The 22308-nt window shown below is 51.1% G+C and overlaps 1 protein-coding gene across 1 annotated transcript in view; it reads right to left on the bottom strand.

The window, feature by feature from the left end:
- Window positions 1-12805, bottom strand: part of DGAT2 (diacylglycerol O-acyltransferase 2) — a 33791-nt gene extending 20986 nt beyond the window's left edge. Inside the window, exon 1 of the mRNA XM_020892224.2 lies at window positions 12513-12805. Within this exon, the coding sequence (XP_020747883.1) occupies window positions 12513-12552 (40 nt within the window). The 5' untranslated portion in view covers window positions 12553-12805. The remainder of the gene's footprint in view (window positions 1-12512) is intronic.
- Between the last annotated feature and the right edge of the window lie 9503 nt (window positions 12806-22308).

Genomic DNA, 22308 nt, shown 5'->3' with positions numbered 1-22308 from the left:
CACCTCCCTCTCCACCCGATCCCTCTGGGTCTTCCCAGTGCACCAGGCCCGAGCACTTGTCTCATGTACCCAACCTGAGCTGGTTATCCGTTTCACCCTAGATAATACACATGTTTCAATGCTGTTCTCCTGAAACATCCCACCCTTGCCTTCTCCCAGAGTCCACAAGTCTGTTCCATACATCTGAGTCTCTTTTTCTGTTTTGCATATAGGGTTATCGTTACCATCTTTCTAAAGTCCATATATATGTGTTAGTATACTGTAATGGTCTTTATCTTTCTGGCTTACTTCGCTCTGTATAATGGGCTCCAGTTTCATCCATCTCATTAGAAGTGATTCAAATGAATTCTTTTTAATGGCTGAGTAATATTCCATGGTGTATATGTACCACAGCTTCCTCATCCATTCGTCTGCTGATGGGCATCTGGGTTGCTTCCATGTCCTGGCTATTATAAACAGTGCTGCGATGAACATTGGGGTGCATGTGGCTCTTTCAGATCTGGTTTCTTTGGTGTGTATGCCCAGAAGTGGGATTGCTGGGTCATATGGCAGTTCTATTTCCAGCTTTTTAAGAAATCTCCACACTGTTTTCCATAGTGGCTGTACTAATTTGCATTCCCACCAACAGTGTAAGAGGGTTCCCTTTTCTCCACACCCTCTCCAGCATTTATTGCTTGTAGACTTTTGGATAGCAGCCATCCTGACTGGTGTATAATGGTACCTCATTGTGGTTTTGATTTGCATTTCTCTGATAATGAGTGATGTTGAGCATCTTTTCATGTGTTTGTTAGCCATCTGTATGTCTTCCTTGGAGAAATGTCTGTTGAGTTCTTTGGCCCAATTGCAAAACATTTTGTTCAGTGGATTATCCACACAAAAAAGAGGCCTGAAAGGTTCCCATAGCCTCAGAGCCAGGCTGTTCCAGCCTCCTCAATCTATCCTCCCTGCCCCATCCCAACTACTGCCCGCAGCCCACACTGCAACCAAGTAGGAAATGCAAAGTCCACTGAGGACGGGCTGATGTTCCTTGGGTGGCACAGCGTGGGGCTGCCTGGGGAGCGGGGAGGCCGGGAGGCTACCCTCTGTCCCTCAGGCCCGAGACCACTCGGCTGCCTCTTGGCCAGACCATCCCAACCTGGTTGACCACAGAGCCCAGCCCCAGGAGCTGGCCTGTCCATGATGCTGAACCATAGGCCCAGTGGAAGCCCCTATGGATCTAAGGAGTATCCAGTCATTGCTCCCTTGCCTAGAAAGCTGCTGCCTGCCTTGTCCACCTGATGACCCCCTGACAATGAGATAAAGCAGCTTGTCCTTCAAAACCCAAATAAGTAAGCCTTCAGAGAGGTGGGCTTTCCTTCTCTGAGATTACTGACTCTAAGGCCCATGCAAGCGTGGAACTGTCTAGAGCCATCTCACCAGCCCCCACCCATCTTAGAGAGAACCTGTCAGCAGATGAAGGTGGGAGAGGCCAGTAAAAGAGAGAAATAAGAGAAGAAGGCAGTCTTCCTTTTAGGCTCCCACAGCCCCTCACCTTGTACCAACTGCTGATTACAAGCCCACTCTCATCACATTATGAGCTGCGCAAGGGCCTGAGTCTGATCCAGCCAGTGGCCTCTCAGAGTCTGGCCCAGAGTCAACACTCAGCAAGGTTTGCTGAGCAAAAGGAAGAGCAGATCTCTGCTCTGGCTATTCCTCAGGCCCCCATCCTCCACCTCGGCTCTCTCTGCAGGGCTGGGTGACAGGCAGCTTCAGAGCCTCCAATGTACTTCCTCAGGAACTCTGGTTTCTCACCAGCCCTGTGAGTTTGGCATCATCATTGCCATTTTGATGGTGAGAAAGACTTGAGGAAGTGATATAGCCAAGGGTGACCAGAGGGTGGCAAAGTTGGATTCAATTCAAGTCTAACTTTTAAGCCAGCATTCTGTTCCTATGCTGGTCTCCCCAAGTTTCTTCTCTCTTCTCCCCAAAAGAAAGTGGGGGAAGGCTGGGAGGGGACAGGAGAAAATGTATGGCTTATTTTCCTCCAGAGAGGCAGATGAGGGGCAGGCATCTTGTGCAGTAAATTAAGTGGTGGCAGGCCTGGGGGTTCTGGTCCCAGTTGCATCACTGACTCCTGTGTCCTCTTGGCCAAGTTGCTTCACCTCTCTGGGCTTTGGTTTCCTCATATATAAAATGGTGATGGGGAGGATGACTTCTATGATCTCTTTGACTGCTTGAATCCAGTGCCCACCCTCCTGAAGACACCACCTAGATGCTCACCACCTTGCAATAGCCCTGGTACAGTTGTTTGGCAGATGGGAAGCAAGGCTTCAGCTAGGCATCCCCAGGTCCAGCCCTCACCACTCAGCTGTCAGCATCTCTTCTGCCTCAATGGTGGCTGGTGTGGATGCCAATGCTGCAATCAGATGCCACCACTGCCACTACCTTCATACCCAGCCCAACTGTCCCACAGTCTAGGTGGGGCTGGCAGGGAGCCTCAACATTTGGCCAAATCTCAGCTCCAACCTGCTCCCTTGCTACCCCTCCCCAGCCCCTGCCGGCACACTGCACTCTGCACACTCTTTCAGCACCAATCCATTGAAGCCAGTATCTGCTTCCTTGGCCATCCTCCTCAGGTAGCATCTCTTAAGTTCCAAGGTGGGTACTTGATTCATTCATGTGCCCAGAGCCCAGTCAGACTGACGAGAGAAGGGGCTCATAGAGGTTGACTGCATGAATGAACAAACCTGTAAGTCCCAGAGGCAGCTGAAGGCCAGGATACTCAAGTTGCAACTGAGTTGCCAGACAGGAAGGCCTCCAGGCTTATCACTGAGGACCCCAGAGATAGAGTAATGGGTGGCAGAGTGAGCCTTTCTTTCCTTCTCTGAGCATGAGTCCCCCACTAACCTCGCCATAAGAACAGAACCCATTTCCTACAGATGTCTTTTTTTCATGAAGGAAAATGAGACGGTGATAGAGTAACCTGACTTGTTCTATGAAGAGAAGTTTTCAGTAACCAATCCAAATAGTGCTCCAGGGCACCACTGATTTCACCATTTATTTTACACAGCTCCTTTGTTCCTGGATTTGGGAGGGCAGAGAGAGTGCAGCTGTGAGAGAGAAGCCCAGAGAAGCTCTCTTACCTCCAGAGAAAAGCCCCCTGTCCCCATGTCTATATGGGGCTTCCCTGTCCCACAGCATTCTCTGGGAAGGTAGACAGGCAGGGAGGGGCAGCCTCATTTCACAGAGATGGAAACTGAGGCAAAGTGAGGCCAAAAGATGTTAAACCACTTGTTTTGAGGTCATGGTCTAGAGAGTGAGGCAGGACTCAAGGCAGGTGTCCTAGCTTTGAGTCCCTCGCCATTTCCATGATGCCAAGCTCCTGAAGGCTGGTCCTCACTACACCAGCCAGTCCACATCCCGATCTCAGGAATACACCCCGGGGAAGGGAGGGCTGCCTCTCTGCCTCAACCATGTCCCAAGTTTCATGGGGCCATTCTCCTGTAGACTGGCTATGCAAGCAATGTGAACCCCCACCCACATGCTCCCACAGATTGAGAAGCTGCTACAAGAGCTAAACTGAAGCTACCCACAGCAGTAGAGCCAAACACCTCTGGTCCCTGGCCCAGGCCGGGTGTGGAACGCTTCTTTGCCCAACATCTGATAGCAAATTGACCAGGCCGCACCCAGGACTGATGAAACCAGGGTTTCCTCTCATACTGGTCTGAGAGGGCAGGGTCTGAGCCCTAGTCCCCATAATCTGAGAAAGGGTGTTGGGCCAGCCCTGCCCCTGCATGGCTCTGTGACCAGGGGCAAGTCACTTCACTTCTCTCAGCTTTAGTTTCTCATCTATAAAGTGAGGATAAGGGGACTTCCCTGGAGGTCCAGCAGCTAAGAATCTGCCTTCCAATGCAAGGGCATAGGTCGGGGAACTAAGCTTCCACCTGCCACAGGGCAACTAAGCCTGCATGCCACAATTAGAGAAAGCTCACACGCCACAGTGAACACCCAGTGCAGCCAAACAAAATACATAAAGTGAGGATAAGAATACCTCTCAGGGTGGTTGGGAAGATTTTTAAAAAATGCATATAAGGTCCATTTGGCACCTGTTGTGTGTGACACCTGTTAGGTGATTAGCTCTCATCATGGCATCTACCACTGACCAGAGTGAGAGGGGATTGATGAGCAACCACAATGTTTCAAGATGTGTCTGACCACGAGGTTGTGTGTTAAGAGGAGAGGGAACAGAGTGGGGGCAGCAGCAGGGGACGCTCCAAGGAGGTGGCAAGGCCTCAGCAGGGCCCAGAAGACAAGATCTGGGAGGCAAAAAGGAGCAAAGTGGGCACTGGGGTGGGGGCACTGGCCAGAACAGAGACTCAGAGGGAGTTACAGAGAGGCAGGCCAGAGGCCAGAATGTTCAACGACCCAGGAACCGGGGTTCACATTAACCCAAAACAGCCAATGAGGACAGGGCTCAAGCGGCCAAAAGTGGCCTCCTGGAGGAGGTGGGTGGGGAGGGAGGAGCATGGAGCATGTATGAGGTGCCCACTACTGTTATCAGCCCCTGGGGAAATAGCAGAGAACACAGCAGGTCGAGTCTCACCTGTTAGGGGGGCTGAGATTCTGCTGAGGGAGAGACAAAGCACCTACACATAAATGTAGGATGTAACGTCAGGCAGTGATGAGAGCTATGAGGGAACAAAATTTGGGGCAGTAAGCTAGAGGGAGAGACAAGACGATCCTCAGCCCTGAGGAGAGGGAGCCCTGAGCAAGGCTGACTTCCCTCCACGTGGAGGTAGTAGCACACAGGACATTCCCAGGTCAGGCCTCTGGGTGGCCCACACTGCCTCCCCTACTCTCCTTTGCTACTGGCATCCTGGGAAGGGGCTCATCAGCCTAGAGAAACTAAGGAAGACAGGAGGATGGCCGTCCAGAGAACCTGGCCTCCAACTTGCAGGAGTGTAGCCTTGGTGATTCACTTCCTGTGCAAGCCTCAGTTTCCTCATCTGTACAGTGGGGCTAATACCCACCTCGCTAGATTCTTGTGAGAATTAAACAATAGATAGAAGCGTCATAAAAGTCAAGACCTGTGTGAATGCAGGATAATTACCAAGTAAGCCTGGGTTTCCTCGCCTGACAAATGGGTATAATAACCCCTGTCCTGTCTTGGAGCAGAGGCGCTGGCGTCAGTACACTTAGGATTCAAACCCTGGCTCTAGCATTTATAGTGGGACCCTGAAAGTCATTTCCTCATATAAGACTCAGCATCCTCCTTTGCTGGGATGTAGCAGTTGTTGGGAGGAATCCAAACAACCTATGGAAAAGGGACAAACAGCATGTGGCATGTCTGTTTGCAACCAGAGAGGTCGCAGAGATGTGGACAGCTGCTAGGGGCTACTGAGTGGGGACATCATCCTGCTCACATTCCCCAGCTTCAAGCATGCCACACGTGGGCCCAGCCAAACCGAAGCTCTGCCCTGGTCCAGCAGCCTCCAAGTGGACAGTGAGGAAGTTGCCTCAAACTTCTGCAAAGGGCTGGGCACGAGTCTGCATCAAGGCTGAGAGATGGACATTCTGACTCCCGTTGAGACCCCTTGAGGTCCAGGAAACCAGGCCAAGTGCCATATAAATGCCACATCTTCAAGGCCAGGGGCAAAAGTGCAAGATTCCAGAGGGAGGCAGAGAGAAGGGTGGAGGCTGAACATTAACATTCATTCAGCAAGTACTTTCCAAGTAGCCTTTACAGGCCAGGCTAGGTGCTGCCCTAGGACAGGAACTGCCAGACCCTGCCTCTCCTCTGCTTCTTGGCCTTTTGTGGGGGGCAGAGCTCTTCCCTGGGGCTGCCCACCTCAGCTATGGCTGGGGGGAGACAGGGCTGTGAACAATCAGGCATAGAGGGTAGGTCATGGCGGAGGAGCCCCGAGAGGTACCCAACTGGCCTGCAGGGTGCCCTCAGGGATGCGTCCGGTGAGAGGTAGAGGATGAGTAAGTTTGCCAGGCTGACAGAAGGGAGGCACAGGGCTGGGAATCCAGGTCCTGGAGTCCAGCAGATAGCACTGGCAAAGGACTGGAAGGGAGAACGTGCACAAGGTTAAGAACTTAACTGCAAGTAGTTCAAGCAGGCCATGTGAATGGGTGAGGCTAGTGCAGGGGGAGCCACGGAGGGCTGGAAATGCCAGGCCGAGGAGTCCCAAGAACACAGGTAACTGACCAGGCTCCACCTTGACAGCAGGGGAGATTGCTGTCCACTCCTCCCATGCCCTCCACCAACTTCAGTCGGCATAAGGGCTCTGAGGCAACGCACCAGCAGTCCACCTGATACCAATATGCTGGTGATTTCTTCCCTGGAAAGACTAATAATCTCCCCTTTAAGGGTTAGGTGTTTAATCAGGTAACCTTAAAGAAAATTAAGTGTCCTTAAATCAGGGCCCACTGGGACATCTGACCCAAATGGGAAGCTGACACACACTGCTGTGGTGGGTATACCGGCTGGGAAGCTCCTGGCTTGCCCATCAGGACCCTGAATGGACTCAGTGGATTCCTCAGTTGGTCCTCAGGGCCCCGCACAGGGCATTGTGGCAGGAAGCCAGGCATCCTAAGTATCCACAGATATACTGGGACTTTGGGCCTCCTCCTCCTCTCCTCTCTAGGTCTGTTTCCCAATGGCATTAATTAGGGGTGTGGGTTAGATTAGTTGAAATCTGAGGCCTTGACAACTTAGATTGAGTAATGAATTTTTATCAACAGAAGATCCCCCTAAGGAGACTACAAGCCCCTCCCTGGGCTGCTCCAGAGGCCTGGATTTTCAAGTATTGGTTTTCATGCAATAGGGTAGGGTCCTGGGAAGTGAGGCCGAGGAAGTGAGGCTCTTAGAACGTCATGTTCCTGAGACTTTGAAACTGCAACTAGGACCCTGGAGGGGACTGCTGAGGACCCCAAAGCTCTGCTTTCATTACCCCCATCCTCTGACACATTAAAAGAATAGCTACTGAAGTGGGAGGGGTTGTCATGACAACACCATTAGCTTGCGGGTATGTCACCACCAAGGAGTCCTCAAAATAGGCCCTTATCACGGTACATGAACAAGTGTGGGGAGCTAGGTTTTCTCGGGCATGTACCTGGGCCCCAAGCAGGACAGGAGCCCATTTTCACAAGGACAAGTTGAGGACATGAATGAGGAGGAGGCTGGCCCCTGGATCCCGCAGCAGTCCGGGGCATGATCAGAATCACACTTCTGCAGCAGTGCTGGAATGAACCCAGGCGGGCTGCCTTATGCAGCCCTCCTTACTGTACAGATGAGGCTGAGGCCCTAAGAGGGAGGGTCATGCCCAAGGTCACATAGGAAGCAGATGCAGAGTGAGCCTTCTGGCCTCTAGATCTTCTCTAATAGTAAAATGAATTCACATTCCTTGCTTCTGTCAATTTGTCCAAGGGGTGTGTGGCTTCAGCTTCCTTGAGTCTGTACCATAACCTGGGCAGATATTGTCATCATGCATTTGCTCATTTTATAGATGAGGAGACTGAGAATCCCAGCCCCAAGCCCTCGAAACTGCCAGCAGCATCTCCACACCCAGGAGGTTCCAGAAGTGGTACAGGCCAAGAAACTGCCTGCACCAGGCTCCTTTCCCAGCTCTCAAATCTCCACCAACAACCCCTGTAAAGGGCATAGGTAAGCCAGTCCCTGCCTGGATACAGCATTTTCTGTCTCCCTCATCTCTCAGCACACTGGGACCTGAACGCAGGTTAGTAGCCCAGAGGTCCTGCCGTCAGACTTTCCCTCCCACCCAAATCTCATGCCTCTATGCTGGTCCCTGTACCTGAAGGTTCCTGATTGCCTCAGTAACACCGGTTCATCTTTCAATATCCAGATTGACTGTCACCTCTTCCAGGAAGCTTTCCCTGACGCCAGGATGATTTAGCTGCCAAACCCTCACACCCTCACTTCCAGGCCTCCTCAGTTCCCCATGCTTCCTCCCCTGTCACTGTGTGGATCACTGTGCACTGTCATCCCCCTAGTCTCATTTCCTCAAAGGCAGGGACCAGGGATTGACACGTGTGTGGCAGAGTCTGACACACACAGGTGATCCACCAATAAACTGAAGCCGAATCCCCACTGTAAGAAGCCTTCCTGGATGCCCCAGAGCAGTCTGCCACACATCACAGTGTTGGCGACTGTTGCATGTGTCACATAAAATGAGTGACAGGGACTAACAGGTGAGTCACAAGTTAGTTTACAAAGCACTTTCCATCCGTGTTAACTTAAACCCTTGCATCCTTGACAGTCGGAGAGTTTCTGATCCTATTTTCCACTGAGTGGGAATGAGATCTTCAGAGGAGAAGAGAGACACCCAGCTAGGTCCTTGAGGGGATCCAGGACTGAAATCCTCACTCTCTGGCCCCCAAGCCCTGGAAGCAACAAGGGGGATTGTGGTGAGCATCCCCTGCCCCCGGCGATCAGCCCTGGAGCCAGCTCCTCAAGACCACGGAGCCTCCAGAGCAGGGAATAGCTGCAGGCCCAGCCCTTAGCACAGGTGGGCACAGAGGAGACCTGAGGAAGCACTGAGGACTCACAATGAAGCAAAAAAGCAGGGCTTCTTGCCAAGAGGAAGGAGCAGAGCTCGGGAGGGCTGAAGTTCCATTAATGATTCTTCTTTCAACAAATATTTACTGAGCACCTACTACACTCCAGGCACTGTGCTCAATGCTGGGACAAACACTGAGGAAGATAGACAGAGTTCCTGTTCCCAAGGGGCTGACATTCTTCTGGGGCAGACCATCACCTAGACAGAAAAGTACACCCGAGAATTTAGCTAATGAGAAGGGCTATAAAAAATACAACAGGACAGGAAAGTTCTCCAGATTAAAGGACTCCGAGAGGAGACTGAATAGTTGAAAGACAGTCATGCAGTGACCTGGGCAGAAGACAGCCAGTGCAAAGGCCCTGAGGTAGGACTGAACTGATGGGACTCCTGGGGGAACAGGAAGACCCCAGCCATTCTGGAGCAGGATATGGAAGCAGAGGAGTGAGGGCTGCTCACAGCGGTTCCACAGCCACAAGGAGGAGTTTGGAAGGTTTGGAATACAATGAAGGGCAACTGGCTGTTCCCCTGGCCCGAGTTCCAGGGTTCACAGTGCATCTACTCATCAGGGCAAGTTGGGACATCTTGAAAATGCATGAGAAGGGGTGATCTGCCAGCCCCATCATGGTTCCAGAAAAACCTTCACTCAATCAGGAAATGAGTACCTGCAGTGGTCAGAGCCCTGCACTCGGCCCTTCACAGCTTCACCACACTTCTCTCTTAGTTTAAGGCAGCCAGTGACTGGGAGGTGGATCTGGGTTCTAACCCTGGCTTTGATAATCCTGGCCTAGTCTCTTCTCTGTGGGGCCCTCAGTGTTCCATCTGTAATGTGAGAGCTGCCCCTGACCCAGCACTGCCAGGGAGCTGTGATTATTTTCTTTGGGGGGAGCTGTGATTTTATGACTCAAGTACCTGCTGCAGAACTCAGGGATGGGAGGATGGGGGTGGGGCAGGATTTCCACACTGGCCACTGAGTCACCGAGTCTGCTAATAAAATACTACTCTTGGCTCTTCTTTCCGCCCAGAAGAGCCCTCAGTAGCACAGATAACCCCAAAGTGGCATTTGTGCATTTGGGGAAGTGGTGTAGGGGAGCGGGGAAAGCTATATAAAATTGGGGGAAGGGGAATATGAAAACCAGGTTCTCATCCTATGATTTAGAACTGAGTTAGGTGTCAACCCTCCAACAATCCAGCCTCTTAGTTTCACCTCCTACTAAGCTCCTGCTCACACACTCCCAGTGATGGGGAGCTCCACTCCACCCACACCAAACCTGTTGCAGTGGCTGTCGGAAAGCATTCCTCCATTATATCAAATCTGCACCCCCCGCCTCCCAAAATTCCAGCCCTGTTCCTGGCCTTGCTTTTGGTGGGGCCACGCAGAACAAATCAGTTCAGAATTTTACTGAAGCTGCCACCATTTCATGCTGGGTCCTGTGGTGAACCCTGGGTATTCAGGCAGGCATCAGAGGGCTCTGATCAGAAGGGCCTTAAAACCAGGGGGAAAGGCAAGGATGCAAATATGAATAACTCTGCATCTTCCACCACTGGCACAGGTAAATCCTTCAGATATCAGAAAATACCAACAGAGACTCCTGTCTCCCCCACAAACTCCCAGTACACACACAGCGCACAACCACCTGCCCCCACAGCTGGCTTTTTTTTTTTTTTTTTTTTGCCCAGGAAACCAGACACCAAGGTATCTATTTCAATCTCACCCATCACAGGTCTTCCCTTCACAGAAGCCATGGTCTTCCCTTAAATATCACCACTGACAGAGTGTTCATCACCTCCCAACAATGAGACTTTATTGGTAAAAACCAGGCCACTGGGGAGTGTCTTCAAAGACCAAGGATGTAGAAAGCAGGTCTAATGGAGATGCCAGATAACACAAGATTTGCTTCAGCAAATCTCCTCCCTTCCCCACCCAGTCTTTCACCAAAGAGAATCCCAGACAGCTAAAGTGATTGGTTTGCATTTCATGCCAACTCTTGCTACATTCCATGATGGAATTGTTTGTAGCCAGTTTTTTTTTTTTTTTTTAATGTTTTCAAGACCTGATTAAAACATGGAGACATGCTCCTGAAAGGATAGTAAGTGACTTGGTCAAAATCACTCACTGGAAGTCCTCCTGAATAACAAATTCTAGGTAAAAAATGAGGAAGTCAGGGTTACCTGCTCCTGGAAGATACAACTCACCTCTGCGGATAGCAGAGATGAGGGAAGGGTATCTCCAGGAAGGACCACCCCCAGAGAAAGTATCCCTATCTCATTGCCTGGAGACAAAAGCACTTTTAAAAGCATGAACATGGGTAGGGCCCTTCCTTCCCCGTTACGGGCATTAAATGGCACAGTGAATGGACAAGCACTTTTAAGTGAGAGCAGAGATTGTCAGAGGCTATCGGGCCGGGTGCATGAGATAGCTCAGGCTGCATGTCCCCAAGATGGCAACAGCAGCTAGGTACCTCTCCAAGGGCAGTGAGTGGCATTCAGACCAAGAGGGGCAGATAACCACACCAACAGCCACACAGGGAAAAAGGCCAATGCCTAGGACACAGTTAAACTGTGGTACAGCTCAGGGTGGTTACCCAGCAGCCACTAGAATATTGTAAGTGATTAGGAGTAACAGAAGGAAATACTCACAATTTAACATCAAGAGGGAGAAAACAGGATTTAGAACTATATCCACATCATGCCCCCAATCTTACCTAAATGATGTGTACAAATAAAATTATAATGAAATATTCTGAAATGCTATTAGGAAGCTATCTTTGGATAGTCAATTAACCAGGAACTTTTCATTTTCTTCCTGTTTTTCCATATTTTTTGAAATCCAATAATTCGTATGTTTTATTTTTATAATGAAGGGGTTGGGTAGGCTATTGTTAGTTACTAAAGAAAAATCCTAAGTAGGAGAGGTTCAGCAAGCTGATAAAGACTTTAGGTGGAGGGAGGGAGGATTCAAGCAAGACAGACCAGGGCAGCTGTGAGGATGTCCCAGGGTCTTCTGGATTTGTACTTAATCCACTGGCCAAGGCCCTGTTAGGGAAATCTTGGGCAGGTCATGTGTCCTTCCACCTCAGTTTCTCCAAGTATAGGTGAGAGGTGCGGGACATGGAAGGGATGCTCTTCCTTTTGCAGGAAAAGCTGTGGAGTTTGACCTCAACTCTGCCCCTGATTTCAGAGAGGACCTCAATTCTTCCTGGTGGAACAGCAGCGCAGATCACACTGAAGGGCACCCAGAGTCCTCTTGTCCTATCTTCTAAGAATTCCAGGCTCACAGTCGCTGTTGAGTGGGCTCCCAAGCCTGGGCTGGGCAGGGGGCAGAGGACAGTGTGGGCACAACTGTCCCAGCCAGGCATGTTCCCGGTCTGGATGGGCTGCCCCATCCAGTGCCTCACAGCTTGATCCACCAGGTTAGGAGGGATGAAGGGAACTGCCAGGGGGCTGGAGAAGAGTTCTCAGGTAACATCCTATCTCACAGGCTGGAAGAAAAGAAGTGATGTAACAGAGGTCCCCAAAATTGATGAGTGCTAAGGTGGAGAATGCGCCCACATGACTACCATGCCAGGTGGCCTGGATCAGACCATTATTCTAAACTCATTCCAGATCCAGATGAGCAGGGGGGGATGGGGGTGGTGGTCAGGGAGGGGGCTGCAAGCCTTCCCAAAAGAAAAGAAAGAGGTTGGGACCTCAGCCCCCAGAGCGGCCTGCCCTCCAGCAACAAACTCCCATTATACCAACACACTCCTGCCTATCTTGGAGCCCTTCATCACCTCCTTTCCTGAAAGCCCTCTCGCAGCTGCATGGCCCCAGGAGGAAGACGGCAAAGCCCAGCAGACCCTGGGCTGTGACAGTTCATCTCCCAGACCCTTAGTCCCGCTCCCAGAGGCCTCAGGGGGCAGCAGGGCTCCTTAGTCAAGGCCCTCGCTCCGGGCAGCCGGGCCCGATGCTCACCTCGCAGGACCCCGGAGTAGGCGGCTATGAGGGTCTTCATGACGAAGCCAGTACAGGTCGGGGCCCCGCGGGAAGCCTCCTGACCCCGCGCCCCTGGCCCATGCCCCGGCCGCCGGGGCCAGGGCTTCGCGCCGAGCGGGGGAGCGCGGGGGTCGCTACTGCCGGGGGTGCGGAGGGGCGGGCCGCCAGACCGGCCGGAGCACCAGCGGAAAGCGGAGCCTCGGCCACGGCCACGGCCACTGAGCCCGCGACTCCGAGCGCGGCACTTTGTCACCTCATAAGGGGGCGGGGCCGACGCGGCAGGGGCGGGGCCGGCCGTTCCAACCACTGCAGCCGCAGCTCCGTGGGGGTGGCGGAGCGCCCGGCTCGGCCGGGCGTGGGAGGGCTGTAAGGGGTTACCCTGCTACTTACGGCTGCGCCGCCCGCGGCCCGGGGTCCTCCTGGCGAGGGGCTGCCTGGTTATTCCTGCTGCTCCCCATGCCGGCCCCTAGCCGCTCCCCCGCGGCGTTGGTGCAGCCCGGCAGCAGGAAGGTGGGCCGGGAGGCCCGGCACGTGCGGGCCTGGCTGGGGCAGGCGGGGGTTTGTGTTTTCCGTTCCGCAGGGCTTCGCTTTGGCTACAGATGCCACGGTCCCGCCTCTGATTAGTGGTTGGATCGGAGTTAGTTAGGTAGGGCCGGGCTCCTAAACCTCTTAAGCTGCCTCTACCTTTCCGTCTAAACTTCTATACTGTATACTGCTGCGTGCTGGGGACCCAAACCAGTTAATCCTGGCCCTGCCCTGGGAGGTGCTCTCGTTGGTAAGAGGCGATCACACACAGAAGCCGGCAGCAGTGCTAGGCCACGAGAGAACTCTCTGGCTGTAGATCCAGAGGAGAGAGGTCCTTTCCTTGGGATGGAGGCTGGGGACTGGAGGCTGGGTGCACTTCCCAGAGAGATTATTGCACAACAGAGATGGAATCAGATAGACCCGGAGCCAGTTCTGGCCCTCCCTTTCTTGAACCTCAGTTTCCACATCTGTACAATAGGAAGAATAACACTTATTTTGTGAGGTGCTTTGAGAACTAAATGAGGTAAAATTTTAAAAGGTAAAAAATAGCCGAGTATAGTACGAGGCACATAGAAAGTTTTCCAAAATTATTTTTGTTGTCCTGTGATGAGTAGTTTTGTAGATAGAGGGTGTGAGGATAAGGCCTAAACTCTTAGAAAAGGCAGCATGTTTGGGGCAGGGTTAGGGTACCTGGAATGCTGAAGCTCAGACAGCTATAGGAAATGATGCTGGGGCTAGATCTTAGGAAGGTTCTTGACTGCCACCCTTGGGACATCAGGGTGGGGATAGCTTTGAGTGGGGAAATGCAAGTGGTTGCATGTTTTTAAGAGTCCTCCAGCCATAGTGTGGGGAGAGACTGGAGGCCAGGAGGGCAGTGAGGAAGCTGCAGGAGGGACCCAGGTGAGAGAGAACCATTCCTGAGCTCGGATGGTGTGGAAGGATGGAGGGAAGGCCTGGTTTGGAGAGAAGTGCAGAAGGAGGGGAGATCGACTGGAATGTGGTGGAACGACTTACTGGACGTGGATGGTAAGAGCAGTTGTGAGGGCAACAAGCCTGTCAGTGAAAAGACGGATTCCTTGGGGTCAGCTTGAGGAAGCTAGGTGTGGGCTCTCGGCATAAGATGAGAGGGAGTCTCTGCTGCTAAGGTCTTTACCATCTCTTGTCAGAAGTCACAGTGCCAGCACAGCATGTGACAAATGCCACTGATGGGACCTAGAAACCCTGCCATTTGTTCAACCTATTCAAGGTTACAGGAGTAAACCCTGAGAAAAAAGTCATGGAACCCTAAGGCTTGAGTTGGCTAAGAATAGAAGGAAAAGCATCCCAGGTAGAGCAAGCAGGTGGTGAGGCTCTGATGCTGAGAAGAGCTTGGTGCCTTTGTGGGAGATGAGGGAATGCTAGCAGCTTTCAGGTTTGTGGGAGACATAGGGGTCAGCAAAGGCTGGGATGTTGGATCAGATGTGATGGATTTCTGGGGAAATAGCAGTGCAGCAAGGTGGATGCTGAAGGTGCTATGAATCCTTCAATCCTCTCCCTAGTGGTGTTTTGGGTCCCCTTGGAGGCAAGACTCCTACTGTCCTGGAGGTACCCCAAGTCAGTGTGTGGCTTGTGAGTACTCCAGAAAAGTCTCCTGTGGAGGAGGCGTTGGGCTGGAACACATGGCCCAACCAGCTCCCTCATAGTATGGTCTGAGGTGCAGAGCATGGGCTGGGAGGAAGGAGGCCTGCATGCTGGCCTTTCTTGTCCCACCAACTTGCAGCAATTCCTTGGGCAAGTCACCTTGCCAGCCCCGGTAGTTTCTACATCCTGAAATGGAGGTGGCGTTTCTTAGCTGGCTGACTGCCCTTGAGTATTTGAGAATCAAATGAAATCACAGCGTGTAAAATGGTGTCACCACTATGTTATGAAAGTAAGCTTACTGAAATGGCAAGACTTTGGATCAAGATGAAAGCTCCTTCAGATCCCAAGTTCATCTGCTTCAGCACATTTTTTCCTATGCACTTTCCTGGGCCTGGCTGTCACTGGGACACAGAAGGTAATCAGACACAGTCCTTGCCTTCAAGGAGCCCTAGCCCAGAGATATGTCCCCAAACCAATGGTTGCAGCAAGACGGCCAGGCTGTGGTGCAGGGACATGTGGGAGGCTGTGCCGTGTTCAATCCTTTCTTCTGCGCTATCACCATCTCCTTGAGCCAGGAGCTTTCCCAGGGTCGTCAGGAGTATCATCACTCTGCGCCCAGTGCAGGTCTGGCTCAGGTTTGTGGCTCAGTCAGCAGTGGACTGACCAGGGAGTGAGTACAACAGAGTCATAGACGAAGTGCTATGAGTGGGGTGGGGATTGTGTCAAAGGAGGGAATGATAATTAAGAAGGTTGAGAGATGACATTTAATGCTGGACCTGAGTTGAGGAGGATAATTCTGCCTAGCAGAGAGGAAGGAGAAGGTCTTCAGGCAGAAGCTACAGCCTTGACAGAGGCCTGGAGGTGGGAACCATGAGCATCCTGACTGGCTGGAGGAAGGATGCTGGAAAGGAGATGCAGGCAGGGAGGAGTAGGAGATAAGGCTGGAGAGATTGACTGGACCAGATTTGAGAGGTTTTATAATCCCACCTGGACTTCATCCTTGGGACCAGATCAAAGGAGGGCTATGAGCAGAGCCACCTGGAAGGTGGAAGATTAGGTAGGTGGGTGGTGTGGGGGCTTGAGGTGAGGCAATAAAACCAAGTCCAGTTTGGGCCCTTCGCATACATGGGAATGTTCACCAAAGGATGTTAAGGCAAGTCTGAGGGCTGAGAGGGGCAGTCGCTTCCTTCTGGGTCATCTCACAGAGTGACAGCTCCTTCCCAATGGCCCCCAGCTGCCATGCCCAAGACACCTGCGTAAGCAACTTGGTCCACTTTGACTTGGATAGAAAACCAGACCCAGCATTAGAGTAGCCAGAGAGGATGTTTCTTGGCAGCTCTCGTGTCCTGGGACTAATCTTTGCTGCTCCAGGTGAGTATGGGGGTCTCGTACCAGGCACTGACTTCCCCTGTCCCCTCCCCACACATCCTAGTCTCCCTCCAGTCCTGTCTTCATGGCCTGCCCTGCTTCTCCTGCCGATGTGTGGGCAGGGTGGCTCCAGGACCGGGGTCACCTTTCCTTCACCATTTCCCATCCCAGTGATTTTCCCTTGGCGCTTTGGCCAATCCCCAGAGGGAGAGGTCAGATCAAGCCACAGATCCCAGTTTGACTAGGGTTGTTGTTCTTCAGTCGCTAAGTCATGTCCGACTCTTTGCACTGCAGCATGCCAGGCTCCTCTGTTCTCCACTATCTCCCCCAGAATTTGTGCAGATTCATGTCCATTGAGTCAGTGATGCTATCAAACCAAGTGACCAGGGTGGGCTTCCCCAAAGGTAGTACATCCCACCACCCTCTTCAGTCACCAAGGCTGTGCTACCATTAGAAATTATGGATGCAGCTTTATGGTTTGTAAGGGGATGGATATGGGCACCTCTAAGACCCGTAGCGGTGATGGCAGCCTCAGTCCCTCCATTGCACAGAGGAGGTGAGTGGCTGGTCTGTAAGGCAGAGAGGACATCTGTCCTAAGAGATGCACAGGGCGAAAGGCAGAAACAAATGCTTACAAGCGCTCTGCTCTAGGCAGGCCCTAGCCTGTGGGAGCTCACCCAGTCCATGTGAGGAGCATCCCTGCCAGGGGTGATTATCACCCCACTTTGTAAATGAGGTGCAGGGAGGTAACGGGACTTGTCCAGGATGAGACAGAGAGTAAATAGCAAAGCTGGGATTCACATCCAAGACTTCCTGATCCGCAAGCCCATGTGCTTTCTCAGCTTCACAAGGCTCGGGTGGGATGGGGGAGGTGGCGAGGAACCACCCCTAACCCCGGAATTGTTTGATGAAAGGAAATTCCCAAACTTTTCCTCCTTAAAGCTCTCATAGCCCTGTGAGGTTGACCCGGTTTTACAGTTGGGAAAACTCAGGCTCAGAGACTCCCAAGAGTATACCAATGTCAGAGCTGGGGCTGGGATTTGTGCCAGTTCTCATAGCCCAAGGCTAGTGCTTGTCTGGGTCAAACTCATTTCCAAGTGCTGTGCTCACTTGGAAGGTTGAAGGACAGAGGTGATGGCAAGGGGAGGGGGCCTGGCATGGCCCTGTGGTCTGTGCCACATGCCACCCTCCTCCTCCTTCCCCATCCAGGAATTTTCCAGGCAAGACTGCTTTGGGGCTTGGAGCTCCTTCCCTCCTGGGACTCTCTCCTTCCCCTTCTAAACCCCTATCATGCCCCATCTGTGTAATTTTCACTACATGCTGCTTGGTCTTCAGGGGCCAGATGGTGTACAGTCTCTGGTACCAGGCTAAGGAGTCTGCACTTTGTCCTCAGAGTAATGGGGATCCTTAAAGTGTTTTAGCAGGGATGACATATGGTCAGTTTGGGCTTTAGAAGGATTAGTGTTTGGGTAAGAACACCCACTGTGTCACCTCCATGGTACTCTTCCTGATTACCTCTGCCCTGTATCGATCAGGGTCCCCATGGGAAACAGCATATCTGTAATTGGGCAATTTGAGGGAATTTTAATACAAAGACTGTTTTCAAAGATGTAGCCAAGATATAGGGGAAAATCTAGGCATTGTGAGGCACCCCAAGGCCAGTGATGCTGTGGGAGCATGTGGCCTGAGGGCAAAGGGGGGAGGCCAGATGGGGTGGGAGCATGTGGCCTCAAGAGCAAAGGTGGGGAGGCCAGGTGAAGAGGGCTTCCTGATGGAAGCTGCAGCATAGACAACCCATAGTGATCTAGCAAGGTCACTCTCTGTCCCTTCCTCCCTCCCATCTGCTGCCAGGACTTCCCAATGGGCAGAGGGTGAATGAGCCCAATGATGCAGTCTATGCAGAGAATCTGGGCATAGTTTAGAGTAGAGAGAGGTGGAGGCTTGGTCTGTAGTTTAATGGCCCTAGGAGGACCCTCTCCACATCTGTGTCCCCATCAGGCCCCTAGCTTCTTTCTCTCATAGCATCTGTAACTCTTAGTGTCTACACACCTGTCCTGCCCAGGAGATGCTACTTGAGGGAAAAGATGGAATCGGTGGGCTCTCTGTGTCTCAGTGCCCAGCACTGGGCCTGGCCCACAGGAGGGACTTGACTAAGGTTGGAAGGAAGAAGGGAGGAAAGGAGAGAGGGAGGGGAATGGAGAGGTGATAGGGATGCAAGCAGAGCTAAAGTAGTGGTGGTTGAGCTGTTAGAAGGGAAGGCTGGGGAGATGGTGAACCCTTAGAATCTCTAGGGGGTGTGACATGGAGGTAGGGCCAAAGCACAAAGAGATGCTGATGATAACTTTTGGTTTCAGACCAGATCCTGGGAACACTGACCTCCACTCTAATGGCAGGCCTGGTGGAGGGGGCTCAGGAATGGCCTTTGGCCCTGTCTTGGGGGACAAGTCTAGCCAACTAGAGAGGAATAGGCCTGAGACCCTTGGGAACAAGCCTTCAGAATAGCTCCTGTCCCATTTTAGCATGCTTGTTGCAATATGTACAGAAAGTGCCCCTTGCATCATTCTGTCTGTAAGTTTCTTACTCAACTCCCCCAGGACCATTTTTCCCCTGCAGGGAAGGGGTGGGAGGTAAATCTTCCCCCACACTGAGAGTTCCTCCTGAATGCTTTTCCATCCATCCCTTTGTCTGGTCTACCTTTCTGGAGACCCTCCTAGGCCTGTGCTGATCTGGGAGGTGCAGTTCTTGCTCTCTAGGAGCCTGCGTTCTTAGGGAAGAAATAGACACATTAAAAGACAATTACTCTGTGTAGTGATGGATGCTAACTAGACTGTGGTGATTATTTCACAGTATACACATTTATTATCGAATCATGTTGTGTACCTGAAACAAGTATGTTATATGTCAATTATATTTTTTAAAAAGGCAATTGCTTCTCAGCAGTAGTTTTCCCAGCTTTCCATAGCAGTGAAATCTTTTCTTCAAATGCAGCCTTGTTCCGAAGATGACACAGATGACATGTGATTGTTACATATTGTGTTCAGGCTTCAGTTTCCCTGTGGTCCATCCAGATGGGAATAAGCAAAATATCTCCTTCTTGGGGTTGTTGTAAGGACTAAAAGAATGAACACAGTGCCCAGCACAGGGTCAAGCATCTAGTGCTTTACAAATGTTATCAAATAGAAGTGTTATGATTGAAAACATGGATTGGGAGGACAAATTTGCCTGGAGATGGAGCAATCTGTCCAAAAGGCTTTGAGCAAACATACTGGAGGGGTAAAGTGTAAAATGCCCTGAGAAACCAGTGGATCTGGAGGAGGACTTGAGGAATGACAAAGAGATAGGCATTCCAGCATGGAGATGAAAACACCTCCAGAGGAAAACCACAATGTGACCAAGAGTCCCAGACAGCAGAGGCCCAGTAAGAGCAGGCTTAGTCAGAGAAACCTGGAAATGTGGTGTGCTTTACTTAGCTGGCGACTTCACTTCACTTACTTAGCTAGTGCGTGACTTATCTTTCTAAGCAAAGCCCAGTGCAGGCATAGAGATGGTTGAGACTCAACCCTGCTCTCAGGGAACCTGTAATCCAGGAAGTCACTCTGGCACAAACAACTGCAATCTAGGGAGGAAGTTGGAGGACCAATGAAAGGGGGTTTGGGTGAATCAGGAACACTTCCTGGAGGAGGGTGCAGTTGCACTGGGCTGGATCTACCTAAATACACCACTATGCTACACTCTGCTGCAGGAATTCTCAAACTTGCCTGTGTATCAGGATCACCTGGAGGATTTGGTCAAACACAGCTTGCTGGGTACCTCACCCAGAGCCCTGATTCAGTAGAGTTTTGCATTGCTATCAAGTTCCTGAGTAGATGCTAACACTGCTGCTTTGAAGCCTGCTCTCAGAATCCCTGTTGAACTACTTTGTACTGAGGAGATGACTGCATCTCAGAGAAACTGCAGGAGGAATCTGTCTTCTCTGGCAGGTGATGGGAAGTGATGTTCAGCTGAGAAAGCAGTAGGAGACTGGAGGTAAGGTGGACCAGTCCTTATTTTTCCAAAAGAAGAAGTAGCAGATTTCATGAACTATAGCACATAGTTGTTGTTGTTCAGTTGCTAAGTTGTGTCTGACTCTTTGCGACCCCATGTCTGCAGTACATCAGTCTTCCTTGTCCTTCACTGTCTCCCGGAATTTGCTCAGACTCATGTCTGTTGAGTTGGTGATGCCATCCAACCATCTCATCCTCTGCCGCCCCCTTCTCCCTTTGTCTTCAATCTTTCCCAGCCTCAGGGTCTTTCCCAGTGAATCAGCTCTTCACATCAGGTGGCCAAAGTATTGGAGCTTCAGCTTCAGCATCAGTCCTTGCAATGAATAGTCAAGGTTGATTTCCTGAAAATAACAGATAGTAACATGTGCTAAACTTCAGTGAGTTTTTATTGTCTGCCAGTTCTGATTCTAGATACATTACATGTGTGGATTTATTGAAGCCTCACAACAACCCTATGGAATAGACAGTACTACAATTTGTCCCATTTTACAGTTGAAGAAATGGAGGCCAAAAGGGTTTAAAAACTTGCCCGAAATCACAAAGCTAGTGGCAGAGCCAGGATTTAAGTCCAGGTGTTCTGGCTTCAGAGCCCGTGTTCTTTAATAGGTGCAATTCCCGGCTAGTTCTGAGGTCAGTGGTATAAACTGCATATTTTAAAGGGTGACCCTTGAGAGAAGGAAACATTGGTTATCAGGTGCTGAGGTTGAGTCATCAAAAAGGAGTGATATTCATTGCATCAGTTTCCTCTCTGATGATGTCACTAGAGTCCCAAGCTGGCCTAGGCCTGGGTCCTTGGGTGTCAGCCTAGTTCATGAGCACAGGATGACTTGCATGCCAGCATGGGCCTGATCAGGCAGGAATAGCTGTTCCAGATGAGAGCTAGGCTTTGGGCAAGGCTTCCTGGCAGCTCCAGGTTCCACTATCATGCTGGCCTTGTGGGGTTTTAAAATCAGCAACCTGTGTAAAGATTTTGACACAGCATGCAAGAGACAAGGAAGGGTATAAGCAGCTTCTCTGGTGGCTCAGTAGTAAAGAATCCACCTGCCAATTCAGGAGATGTGGGTTCGATCTGTAGGTCAGGAAGATTCCCTAGAGAAGGAAAGGGCACCCACTCCAGTATTCTTGCCTGAGACAACCCATGGACAGAGGAGCTTGGTGGGCTACAATCCATAGGGTTGCAAAAGAGTGGGACACGACTTGGTGACTAAACAAGAAAAGCAAGATTAGAAGACCCTGAAAGCCAGCAGAAGAGGGTTGAATCTGACAGGATGATGTTGAAGAGGAAGAAATATAGTCAGGCACTGGCTGAATGCATCTCAGCTTCTTTCTTTGGTATTCATGGCCTTCCCCAAGTTTTTGGGTTTGGTGGGTCGTGAAACTGAGAACGGTTGGGATTTCTGATTAGGCTGACCCTGTGTGGAATGATGCACATATTCATGGGCATGTTTAGAATCCTACACACAGATGTCTCTATCCTCAACAAACAGGACACCTTTCTCTCCATTCCCTGCTGCCCTAGGCCACACTGAACTCTTCACTGGTCCTGCACCTCCAGCCTTGAGCTCCACATCACCCCCTGAAATGATATTTGGGAAACACTGTCCAACCATTCTCTCCTTTGTCTCCCATAACTCTTAGGATGTGGCCCAAGCTCCTTAACTTGGTATGCAAGGCCTCACATGTTCCCGCCCTTGACACTCTCTCCAGCCTCCCTCCTCTCTCCTCCCGCCCCTATCCCTGCCCCTCTCTGATATGGATCCAGCCCTCTGGTTACATCAAGTCACTTGCTGTGTCCTTGAATGTACTTTTCCACCTCTGCGTCTTTGCTCACACTGTGCTCTGGAGCCAAAGTATCTTTCCCCCAGCCTCTCTTTTTCCACACCCTGCCCATCTTCCCTATCTATGCCGTCTTTACCAACCCGCTTCTTATTTATTTATTTTTTGAAGATTTTGTTTATGATTATTTGTCTGCATCTGATCTTAGTTGCAGCATGCGGGATCTTTCGTTGGGGAGCACATACTCTCTAGTTGTGACGTTCAGGCTCAGTAGTTGTGATGCTTGGGATTTCTCTAGTTGTAGTGCATGGATTTAGTTGCTCTATGGCATGTGGGATCTTAGTTCCCTGACTAGGGTTCGAACCCGTGTCTCCTGCATTGCAAGATGAATTCTTAATAACTGGACCAGCAGAAAAGTTCCACAAACCCACTTTTAAAAAGCT

The sequence above is a fragment of the Odocoileus virginianus genome, chromosome 10, assembly GCF_023699985.2.
Source record: "Odocoileus virginianus isolate 20LAN1187 ecotype Illinois chromosome 10, Ovbor_1.2, whole genome shotgun sequence".
NCBI classification, from domain to species: domain Eukaryota; kingdom Metazoa; phylum Chordata; class Mammalia; order Artiodactyla; family Cervidae; genus Odocoileus; species Odocoileus virginianus.
Note: the sequence above shows the minus strand (reverse complement) of the source record. Positions and strands in the feature narration are given on the sequence as shown.